The sequence below is a fragment of the Polistes dominula genome, unplaced genomic scaffold, assembly GCF_049000335.1.
Source record: "Polistes dominula isolate Pdom_NZ unplaced genomic scaffold, Pdom_raw_medaka contig_49, whole genome shotgun sequence".
In the NCBI taxonomy this organism is placed as follows: Eukaryota; Metazoa; Arthropoda; class Insecta; order Hymenoptera; family Vespidae; genus Polistes; species Polistes dominula.
The window spans coordinates 2,711,660-2,723,343 of record NW_028300914.1 but is presented as its reverse complement, the minus strand read 5'-3'; the positions used below and the strand labels follow the sequence as shown (position 1 = coordinate 2,723,343).

Genomic DNA, 11,684 nt, shown 5'->3' with positions numbered 1-11,684 from the left:
TTTTTAAATTTTCTTTCCAAAATTTACTTATCAATTTTATTTTAAAAGGAGGGCGCTCTATGTTTGATATAGTATAACTGTAATTTCATTCTTATACGTTAATCTCTTACTTTAATTTTATTTTCGTTTTCTAAATTTTCTTTATTAAAATTTATAATAATGGGTGGACGTGGAGCTTTATTGGTTTTAGAAGGCTGTGATAAAGTAGGAAAATCGACTCAAGCAAAATTATTAGTAGAGGCATTAAATAATTTTAACATTCCTGCTGTAGGTAAATCCTTTCCAGGTTAGTTTTCTATTTTATGCCGATATCATTTAATTACTATAATATTAAGTATTAATATATTATAATATTATTCAGTAATTTGTATTTTAGTTATACATTCATAAATTTTGTCATATAAAAGGATTTATATCTTATTATTACAGTAGAAATTTTTGGCGGGATATTATGTCATATGATGACACATATCATTTATTTTTTCTTGTTTATCACTATGAAATTAATCGAAGAATATGCAAGAATAAGAAAACATTTAATGATATTTATATTTATAACACAATTCAACATGTTTTTCTTTTTAAAATGATTAATTTCATATAAATAATAACAATGCGGTCATTACCGACACCGCTTTCTGACGGATAAGCTTATAAGCAGAGCGCGCGAAATTTGAAATTTTCTGATATCGAACATGCTAAATATGTTGTATGAAAACTAACAAAAATCTAATTGTGAATGTAGAACTTATTTTTAATATACAACTGTATTTTTGTTTTTTTGAAGATAGGACAAGTGAGATAGGCAAGTTGTTAAATAAATTTTTAAAAAAAGAAGTTGAATTACCGTTAGAAGCAGCACATCTATTATTTTCAGCTAATAGATGGGAATTTAAACAATATATTATAAAAACTCTTATGGAAGGGACTACATTGGTTGTCGATAGGTATAAATTATTGATCATAAATTTGAATCTTTATTTTAATATAAATTATTGATTAAAAACATTTTTCCCCTTAGTAGGAAAAAAATGAAAGAACATATATTTGTATTTTTGTAGATATGCATATTCTGGTGCAGCATATACAGCAGCTGCTACTGATAAAAGTTTGGCCTGGTGTCAGGAAGCAGATCGTGGACTTCCTTCTCCAGACTTAGTAGCTTTTTTCAGAATTAATGATCGAGTAAAAAAATTGGATACATGGGATGGAGAAAGATATGACAATGTACTATTTCAAGAAAAAGTATCTTTTAACTTCGACAGACTCAATGATGGCACTTGGAAAATTATAGATAGTAAACAAGATATATATACAATACATAAAGAATTATTAAACATTTCAGTAGATACTGTTCGAAATGTTACAAATCGTACTATAGGTCAATTATGAATTTTAATTTATTCATCAAAGGAATTCATTATAATATATAAATATCTTTAAATCTTTTAAGAATATATGTACAAATCAGACACGTAATGATTTAATATGTTCTATTATAAAATATACTATTTTTTTACAAGTTGAATGATCATTGAACGATAATTATATGATGCTTTTATATTTTTCACTTAATAAAAATCTTGGTTTATATTTAATAAATATTTTCTTATGAGATATATAATATTTCATTGTAATAAACAATATTAGTGTAAAGATAATTAGCATTTGTTAAAATAATATATATATAATAAATTTGATAAAATATATTGTTCAAATTTCTACACCATGTGAAATCAGCTTTATGTGTACATTCTCTGTTGAATAAAATATAAATTATTTAAAAAAGAAATGTGAACATTAGTAGGAATATTTGCGCTGGGTTTAAATGTTTGTACGTACGTGAACATCTGAACTGATTATAATCAAATGACATATCGCGTAGCACGGCTCGAAATTACATGCCTAGCAATGAATTCTGTTTACATTATGTTTGTCAGCTTCGTGTTAGAAATGAAAATTTGTCACATTAATTATTTAAAAAATAAATTAATATAGCGTTGGGTGGAGGGTTGAGAAACTGCGGTAAAAGAGAGGTATTTTTTTAAGAAGAAAAAAAATACTGAAATTAATTACTCGCAAATTGAATAAATGAGAAATAGAAAATGCACAAACGCCATCTCAGTTTAATTCATTTTATTCCTTTTTTCTTTAAAAAAACAATAATTGTTTTCTTTTGCATACAACAAGCATTGAAATTTATGTCTACGATAAATTTGTTATTATTGCTATTATTCTTTTTTATTGTTGTTGTTGTTGTTGTTTTCTGTTTTTCTTATATTTTAATAAAATACTTAAAAGAAGAAAGAGTATGTCTCCTTCGTAATAGAATTTTGTATCAGGTGAATAGGAATAGCACATTATATCGTGAAGATCGAAACATAAAATAGAATATTACTCGATGTTGGTACCAAAAGCGTCAATTTTTCTACCACTCCTCCAGTTATCCTGTCATTTATCAACGGATATACTGCCTAGAATAACACATACATATGCGAAGGATTTGTGCTTGTATCACTTAAGTAAACATCGGGTGCGCAGGTGCGCAAATACATACTTGTTTATGCTGTTTGCATATTCGCGAACATATGTAGGACGTAATTGTAACGTTACTTCCTTTGGATGCAGTCGTCCGTGATTAGATTTACTCGTGTCATTCTTAAAAACCAAAATATAAAAAAAAAATAATAATAATAATACAGATTATTTTTTAATATATAAAAAAGAAACGAAAACAATAGTTCGCGTGAAAATTTTTTTATATTAAGTGTACATCGAAAAAATCGTAATTACACTGTGCAATTTTAATATTGTAAAAATGTAAGTACTATTATTTAATATTTGTAATTTCGCACGAAAATGAACAAAGTCTCTTCTCTATGCACATTTTTAAAAGATATCGAATAGGTGATGTTAGTAAACTTGTATTATTCTTTCATTCTGCTCGCACGTGTTATACTTTTTCACTTGATACAAAAAATAAAACAATATACAGAATTATAAATTTCTTATAATTTGTATAATAATATTGTATTGATATTTTAGATTTATTTGTCTGATACTAAATCGAAAATAAAATAAAATAAAATAAAATAAAATAAAAACAAGTGTTAAGATACTCAATATAAGATTTAAAAAAATTATTCAACATATATCATTTCTTGAATTTCTTCTTAGGAAAACTTCTTCGTGTCTAAGAACCATTCTGTAAGATTTTTATATAACGATCTTGAAAATAAATAATTTTATATCCAACCATAAATAATAAACACGGTACGGTTTTGTTTTTCCTATATTCTTTTAAAGAGAAAATATATTTCATATTGAATATAACGTATATATAAAGAGATCAACTTTTATCTTATATTATTTTTTAGATAAAAATAATACAATGGAATTTAAACCAAAAACATTTGATTTGGAGACTGCTTTCGTTACATCTAAAAGAAGACAATTGAAAAAATTTCGTGGTAGAGATTCACCACTTTACACTGCCATTTATCCGGCAGTTTACATATTACGAATTTTTGGATTTGTACCGTACACGTTTTCGAAAGATCGTTTGGTACCTTCCAATACTAATATGATATTTACATTTATTTTTTTATTCATTTTTACTTATAATATTTATACAATTATTATGCAATTTTTAACTGAAAAGAGACAAGCACCTATCGTCGGTAGTACTGGATATATAAAGGTAATCAATTATAATTAAAAAATGAATATTATAATACATAAATCATATATATATATATAATAGGATTTTTTCTCTCATCGATTATCTTTCTTACTTTATGACAAGATTAATCGTACCACATGGATTCATGACCTACTACTTGAAACGATCATTTTTCATATTGACAAGGAAATTATATAAAATTATTTTCAATATCTCTATTGTTATTTTTTTTTATTACAGGTGTTATTTAATTATTTCACGACTGTATATAGTTTATTGTTAACGATAATATCGAGAAATAAATTTGTACAAATTTGGAATAATATGCAAGATTTTGACGATGCTGTTAGATTATTAGGATATCCGCAAAAGGAAACTAAAACTAGAATAGTATGTTGGTTGTTTATATTTATGAATATCATCTTATGGACAATGGTCAATCAAAGTGGGATGTACGCTTTTAAAGAAACCTGGTATGGCAATGTAACTTACATGTCCGTGTATTTTGGTAGTTGTTTGGCTGTGTACAAATTTATTGGAATGACACTTTTATTGGGTCAGCGATTTCATCATCTTAACCAGTTAACAAAGAAATTTATATCTTCCAAAAGATGCAATTCTCAACCAATCAAAATTGACGTTAAAGTACATATAGAAAATGTTTTCCTTAAAACTTCATTGAGATAACATTTTTAAATTTTTTTGTTTTGTTTTTTTTTTCAGACTATACAAGCATGGCACAACGAGCTTATGATTGACGGAGAAAATTTGAATTCTTTGTATACCTGGGCTATACTCTTATGGTTAGCCAATTTGAGTGTTCACAGTGTTAGCGATTTATATTTTATCATAGATAAAATATTAAACACTTGGGATGATTTTTATTTTCCATCGGCTGCTTGTTTAAGTAGTTGGTTCTTAGCACTTTTTTCTCAACTTTTAATATTACACATTTCTTGTGACTACGCTTCTACTCAGGTATATTTACAAATTTAAGATTTGAATTTTGATGATTTCAAACTAAATTCGAATGTTACAGTCTAACGGGATAGGTGAACTCATGATTGAATGGCAAGCTTATTTGATAAAAATCAATTCTTTGAAGGTAAATAAAAAAATCTATAAACTTGGAGTAATTTTTGTTTGTTTATTCGTAAAATATTTGCCTGCTAACAAAATTCTTAAGAAAGGGACCAGTCCTATTATATTTGAGCAAATTCAAATTCCCTAAAAAACCTTTTCTTTTTTATATATGTTCTTTTTTCTTGTTTTCTAATTTTCTTTTTTTTTCTTTTTACAAAAGGAACCAATAGAAAGGTCACTAAATTATGTCAATAGAAAATTACAATTTACCGCTGCGGGATGTTTTAGCATCGAGTTACCATTGATACGTTCGGTAAGTCCAAATTTGGAATTTTTTTTATTGTTAATCAATAAAAATATTTTACGTATTACAACAATACATGAGAAAATAAAAATCATTTCTAATAATAAAATATTATAATTGCAGATAGCATCATTGGTAACAACGTATTTGGTTATTCTCTTGCAATTGCATGAGTAGTATCGATTTTATATTCACCTAATTCTTTTTTTATTATTATTATTACCGTCATGATATTATAAAATCAGTCGAATCGCATTAATGTAACATTGTTTTGAGAACTGAAGAAGATTATAAAGGGTAAGAGTAGTTGCGATATTGATTTTACCTTCTACCACTGAATATATTTACACACACTATTCCAAGAACTTTTATTCTATTTTATATTTAATGAATTGAAATATAAAAAATGAGACTCATTAAAACGTATACTTGTGTTTATTATCTTTCGTTACATTAACTCATATGATGTTTGAATAAATAAATGGAAAAATATACAAACATTGCTTGAGGTTAACAAATTAGTATGACTGTTTACAACAAAAGTTTAAACATGAGAGAGAGAGAGAGAAAGAAAGAAGAAAATTATTGGAAGTAAAAAAGTGAAAGAGAAGCTTTAAATAAAACCAGAAAGCATTTATTTTTGTACAATGCAAAACTTTGGGGACTGCTACAAATTCATCTTGTTTTTACAAAAAGAAAAAAAAAGAATTAGCAAGATCCAGAACAGATTTGGAAGAAAAAAAAAGAAAGAAAGAGAAAGAAAGTTCATTGACACTATCTGCGATTGGCTTAACGTTAAAGTGTTGCATCTATTTTCTACATCATTGCTCTGGAAAATTGCTTTTTTCCACTTTTAAATTCTTCTTACTCCATTTTTGTGCTTTTTTTCTGTAAATAGTACGAATTTTACTTACCTACTATACATTTTTTATTTCTACCTAACATCGTAGTTTAAAATTCTTTTCTGTGTTTTCATAAAATAGTTATCAAATTAACAATAAAATCATTTTCGTTTTCAATTTGCAATTGTTAGTAGAATTCCTCACTGAAATGATTAATAAAAAGCTTAGCAAAAAGCAACACTTTGGATACTTTCATTTTTACAAAATTAAAACAAAAAAAAGCACTATACATATATATATATATATATTAGGTCTATCATAAAATTCAGTCCATTTTGAAAATAAAATAAAATAATAAATTATTCATAATTTGAACAATTAATTAATTGAATTACTTTTGAACTCTTGCATTGCAACATGGTGGCAATTTGTATATTCCATTTTAAGAAATAGGGGCCTTACACCTAAAGTGACGAAAAATTGAACTAATGTTTTTTTTGAACGGACAATATTTTTCGGTAGACTTAATATAAATATTACACGTGTAATGCATATAATATTGTTGAATCAATTCGTTTATTAGCCATCATTAATTAAACGAAATCGTAATTCCTATCAAAACCTATTTATCTATGTACATACTTAAACAAGTATGTACCTAACGTTTACGATTAATAGATCTATGAATATACTAACGTCAAAGAACATGATCTATCGTGTGTACGCGATCATTGTTGATTTATCTTTACTATGAACGAACGAACGAACAAGAATGTTCTTTGTACTCCAGTGACAAGTAGTTATATCAACGTTAACTCCGACAACCATCAGACTTGTTCACATTTTCAAATGAAATTCTAATCAAAACGTTTGATTTTTTTTTATCGTCATAGTTTTCACGTATAACAAAAAACAAAAAAAAGAAGCTGTAAGAATTATTACTATACTTTTTATAAAATGAAAATCATTCCATCTTTTCAACATTTTACCACATTTTCTTTATCAGTTTTCTTCTTGGAAAGGTGTGGCATGAGACATTTATTTCATAGACGACCATAGCGATCTTTTATGCGACTTGGTTTGCTTCCGTAAAACAACGATAGTGTTGGCGACGAACATAACGACGTCAACGACGTCGCCCCCGACGACGACGACGACGACGACGACGACTATGACTACGACGACAATAATCTACGTCATGAGAGGGGCTTAAATGATCCTGCGTTACGGGACAACGCTTTTTAATAACTTTTCTCTACGCAGTCGTGGCATGCATTTAGGATCATCGCACCATTTATTATTCACGAGATAAACATTCCTTTATTTCTGTTTATGAATTATTTCAAATATATTTTCTTTTTATTAAAGTATTCTTTAATATATATATATATATATATATATATATATATATATATATATATATATATCAAAATAATGAATTTTATTTATTAAGTTTAAGCAAAAGTTAACCATGCGTTTTGAACACGTTCCATGTCAAGTATACCATTGATGGTACACGTTAAATTTGATCTTCAGGCCACATGTACCACTTGTGGTACACTCAGATATATTTATTTAATATACTGAAAATTAAATGGCCTGAACGACAAGTCAGGTAAAAAGATTGATTATATATAATAGCTTCCATTTTTTCGTGTAACTTGTATTGGAGTGAATCTTTTAGAAATACAATTAACACAAAGTGTTTTAATGTGGTTTCTATAGTTCCAGGTTGATATAGAAAGTTAGGGGGTTAATTAATTCAAGATTGTACGATTGGATTTGAAACTAAAGAGGATTGTATCTGACAAAATGGTCAATAAAGGATGCTGCACGTGTATTCCAAGTGTGTGTCTGTAAGTCTTGTTACCTATCATCAAATCTTTTAGAAATACAATTAACACAAAGTGTTTTAATGTGGTTTCTATGGTTCCAGGTTGATATAGAAAGTTAGGGAGTTAATTAATTCAAGATTGTACTTGAAGATTGTATTTGAAAATAAAGAGGAACGTTTGTATTTGACAAAATGGTCAAGAAAGAATGCTGAACGTGTGTACTCCAGGTGTATGTTTGTAAGTCTTGTTACCTATCACCAAAAAATATGTTTTATATAAAAACAAAAACTGATTATCAATGTTTTAATAAATATAAATAAATATAATAATATTAAAAAAGAATATTATAAAATAATTTAATATAAAAATATATTAACACTTTCATTGGCCGCACGTCTACGCAGTCAAAAGTCACCAGGGAGCAGTATAATATTTTTGAAAAATTAATTAAAAAAAAACTGAAATTAAATTTACGAAAAAATTAACATAAAAAAAAACAACAACAACAATTTAACAACAAATTTAATTTTATTTAATTTTAAATATATATATAAAGTTATAAAGAAAATAACGGCCAATGTTCCGGCTATCACACACACACACATGTTTTGTGAGTGGCCATTAAAGTGTTCATATATATTTAATAAAATAAAATAAAAAAATATAGAAAAAAAAGAAAAGAAAAAGGAAATTCTGTTCCGTTCCGTTCCGCGAAATTCAAATCTCATCTCGTAGAATCTCGTAACGTGAAATTAGAATCTAACGATTGCAAGCTCGCAAGCTCGATCGATCAACGTAGTTGCTTTATTGCCTCGTGACTTCAACTTCGTTTCGTATCAAATAAAGCTAGTTATCTACGTTTTTTTCTCTCTCTCTCTCTCTCTTACTCTTACTCTTTTTATATCCTTTATACTCTCTCAATCAACTGACAATTTTTTTTTTTTTTTGATAAAATCTGAATGTTCTCCTCGTATATCGGTGAAATAATTGATATTAAATTTTTATACCAAAGTTTTCGTTTTTTGAACGACAAAGGATGAACAAATTTATCTCATGTTAAAAAAATTGGATGATAAATGTTATTTTTTTTTCTTTAATATTAATGGGAAAAGCATTGGATCTTTATAAAATATTAGGTGAATCGAAAAGTAATGGCCGTTACTACGCATGTCAAATTATTTCTAATATTTTAAATAAAAACAATCGATTGTGTGATGATTTTTATCGTTACGATAATAAATAAAAATTTGCATGCTATGTTCTCGATAACGTGATTAATTAATTTGGTTAATTAATTTAATTATTGTTTTAATAATAAAAAATTATTTGAAAAATTTCTTTCTTTCAATTTTGAGGTTAAAAAGCGACATTTACTTTCCGGTCAACCACCTAATACAATGTTCGTTTTCTTTTTCATTGGTTATAAAAAATTTATCAGGGATATTATTAATGCGTTTAATATATCTTTCCAGGGGTTTGGGGGATTGGGAAGGGGGTGGACTTGGGTGTGAAAAGGATAGGGATGAAATAGGGAGACACATTGCAGGTGATGAGAAAAAATAATGGTATCAATATACGATAAATATTACATAATTGTCGTAAGAAAGGGAAAGAAAATAAAATACAATTATACCTGTATAAATATACGGTGTCTCGATGATTATATTGTACTAACCTAAATAACCGAAAAGAAAACAAAAAATATACAAATTTATTTCATTTTACATAAATTATTTCGATAATAAAATTCATTTGCTCAATTGTTTCTTTTTTTTTTTTTTAATTAATCCATTTGTATAATTACCAGTACACATATTTATGGGGGCGTGTGTGCGTGCGCGTCTATACGTAACACCGTATTAATTATTAAATACCTTATTAATTGAATTTCATATTAAAACGTATATATATTTTAATGACACAATTTAATTATCGCGCAACGTAAATTAATCTGATAGAATAATCAAGTTCTATCAAGTAGAAAATGATAAAAAAAATCTAGCAAAACCACCCTCAAGGTTTCGTTTATTATTTAACCTTTGTTATTTGAAAAATTAAACATCATTTTCTAGGTTTTTAAGAGAACATAGAACGAAAAGACGATCGTTAAAATTAATTAGGTATGTAACTGTCAACGATATCTATTGGCTATCGAGTGGTTATAAACGATAGGGTTGTGAAATTTGAAAGGGGATGGGTGTTGGGGGTTAGAGGGTGAAACTCTAGCTAGCTACCAACATCGATACGAACCGAGACGTTATTAATTATCGAAATTATCGAAGGCTCTTACTAATCTCATTGCTGAAACGGTGGTGCTGATGGGGAGGGGGGGGCAGGTAAGGGAGGAAAGCTTTACGAGAAGCCAAATGATGTTATTGCGTCTGAGAATGTCTCTCATATATTTGCACCGATAAGATGGACCGTGCAATTTGCATTCTGAGATTTCTCAAACGTATGTATGTGATTGAGTATAATTATACTCGTGATATCTGGACATTTATCTAACACCCATTATCTTAGAGGTACTACGTGATTCATTTGCATTTATATTCAATAAGTTAAACGGTTATCAATTATCATCCCGACATGTTAAACGAAAGTTATATTCATGTATATTGAATTTAAAATAAAAATATTATTTTGAACGATTAGTTGGATTTAGGGCCTCTTGGGAAAGAGAGGAGAGAATAGAAAGGAGTAGATATTTTTTAAAGATGGTTGACTTAATACTTCTTTTCTTTTTTTTTCTTTCCTTGGAATACTTTATTCTGTATAACTGTATATTTTATTTACGGTGAGCTGTTTTTCGAAAGATAAAATTAAGACTTCCCCAAGGGACCTAATATAAATAAAAGGAGTGGACATTTTTATTTCAAAAATGGTTGCCATTATACTTTTTCTTTTTCTTTTCGTTTTTTCGAATACCGTATTCTATAGAACTGTATATTTTATTCACGTTAAACTGTCTTTCAAAAGATAAAAGTGAGACTATGACTTTCTTTGTTTTAGAATTTTTGGGATGATCTTAAAATATGAAAAAAAAAAGAAATAATTTTGCGCACCAATAAACATGATTTACAAAAATGAAAAATAAAATAAATTTTCTAGCAGGTGAATATATACAGTTTTTCAAATAACACACCGCGAGTGATTTTTATCGATTTCAAAATCGAAGTGTGTGTAGAGTAATTTTTTTCAAGCAAATTTCTACGCTTTGTTTGACCTTTGCTTGAAATAACATGTAAAATAAACGTATAAATATATATGTAAATGTAAAAAGGAAAAAAGAAAAATATAAAAATAAAGAAGAAAAAAAAAAACTATATATAAAAAGCAGAACGAATCAAACGATATTGAAATTCATTTATTTTTGCAAAATGTATGAGATCGGGATGACTTTATAATTAGATTTGTTATCCCATACGCCCAATGGATAGTTTTTTCGTTTATTGATTTTTTTTTTATATATTTTAGTTTAGAATTTGAATTTTTCAAAAAAAAGTCAAGCAAAAGATCGAGTTATAAAATAATTAAAAGAAAAAACATATGTGCATATCATACAAGCTAGAAGTGAAACCTTCAAATAAACAAGTTCCACAGATAATTTATTATATAATATTATTATAATATTATTTTTACTATTTTTTTGTAATTATTTATTTAATAATTATAAAAATGTGCGCCTGTAAGGATGCAACCCTCCAGACACACTTTGAAAATGTTGCTTGCGAGCGCCATCTACTGAATCGGAATTTTGAAGTGAAAACTTCTTTAGAATGGGAGTGATCTGAAAAGTAAATAAACGGAAACGGAGAAACACAAACGCTTGTTTACGAGACTCTTCTACGAGGCCTAATTTAACACGCCCTACTAATCGGAAATACCCTACGGACTTATCCGACGAGACCCTACAGTCTTATCTGACGAGACTCCACGGA

The 11,684-nt window shown here is 27.4% G+C and overlaps 2 protein-coding genes and 1 long non-coding RNA gene across 5 annotated transcripts; all 3 read left to right on the top strand.

The window, feature by feature from the left end:
- The first annotated feature begins 15 nt into the window (after window positions 1-15).
- LOC107066827 (thymidylate kinase) lies at window positions 16-1,792 on the top strand. Its single transcript, XM_089169828.1, has 3 exons — window positions 16-286; window positions 878-947; window positions 1,062-1,792. Exons 1-3 carry the CDS (start codon window positions 160-162, stop codon window positions 1,390-1,392), a joined length of 528 nt encoding a protein of 175 aa, XP_089025954.1. The 5' UTR covers window positions 16-159; the 3' UTR covers window positions 1,393-1,792.
- An 891-nt stretch (window positions 1,793-2,683) lies between these two features.
- Window positions 2,684-5,495, top strand: LOC107066788 (uncharacterized). Of its 2 annotated transcripts, XM_089169825.1 has the most exons (8): window positions 2,789-2,820; window positions 3,178-3,273; window positions 3,378-3,700; window positions 3,923-4,327; window positions 4,406-4,660; window positions 4,722-4,787; window positions 4,986-5,078; window positions 5,193-5,495. In XM_089169825.1, exons 3-8 carry the CDS (start codon window positions 3,392-3,394, stop codon window positions 5,244-5,246), a joined length of 1,182 nt encoding a protein of 393 aa, XP_089025951.1. In that variant the 5' UTR covers window positions 2,789-2,820; window positions 3,178-3,273; window positions 3,378-3,391; the 3' UTR covers window positions 5,247-5,495. The 2 variants fall into 2 exon arrangements, with proteins under 2 accessions (XP_015177211.2, XP_089025951.1); XM_015321725.2 differs by lacking the exon at window positions 3,178-3,273 and having other exon boundaries at window positions 2,684-2,820.
- A 1,828-nt stretch (window positions 5,496-7,323) lies between these two features.
- On the top strand, window positions 7,324-11,017 carry LOC149033308 (uncharacterized). Of its 2 annotated transcripts, XR_016175760.1 has the most exons (4): window positions 7,324-7,526; window positions 7,637-7,767; window positions 7,848-7,983; window positions 10,756-11,017. It is a non-coding gene; the product is annotated as an uncharacterized LOC149033308 (long non-coding RNA). The 2 variants fall into 2 exon arrangements; XR_016175759.1 differs by having other exon boundaries at window positions 7,324-7,767.
- The last annotated feature ends 667 nt before the right edge of the window (window positions 11,018-11,684 follow it).

Excerpts from the sequence above, each read along its gene's own strand:
- LOC107066827 (XM_089169828.1), top strand. The coding sequence starts at position 160 with ATGGGTGGACGTGGAGCTTTATTGGTTTTAGAAGGCTGTGATAAAGTA. Across the intron at positions 287-877 it reads TGTAGGTAAATCCTTTCCAG|CTAATAGATGGGAATTTAAA; the intron begins GTTAGTTTTCTA and ends TATTATTTTCAG. Across the intron at positions 948-1,061 it reads ACTACATTGGTTGTCGATAG|ATATGCATATTCTGGTGCAG; the intron begins GTATAAATTATT and ends GTATTTTTGTAG.
- LOC107066788 (XM_015321725.2), top strand. The coding sequence starts at position 3,392 with ATGGAATTTAAACCAAAAACATTTGATTTGGAGACTGCTTTCGTTACA. Across the intron at positions 4,661-4,721 it reads GTGACTACGCTTCTACTCAG|TCTAACGGGATAGGTGAACT; the intron begins GTATATTTACAA and ends CGAATGTTACAG. Across the intron at positions 4,788-4,985 it reads TAAAAATCAATTCTTTGAAG|GAACCAATAGAAAGGTCACT; the intron begins GTAAATAAAAAA and ends TTTTTACAAAAG.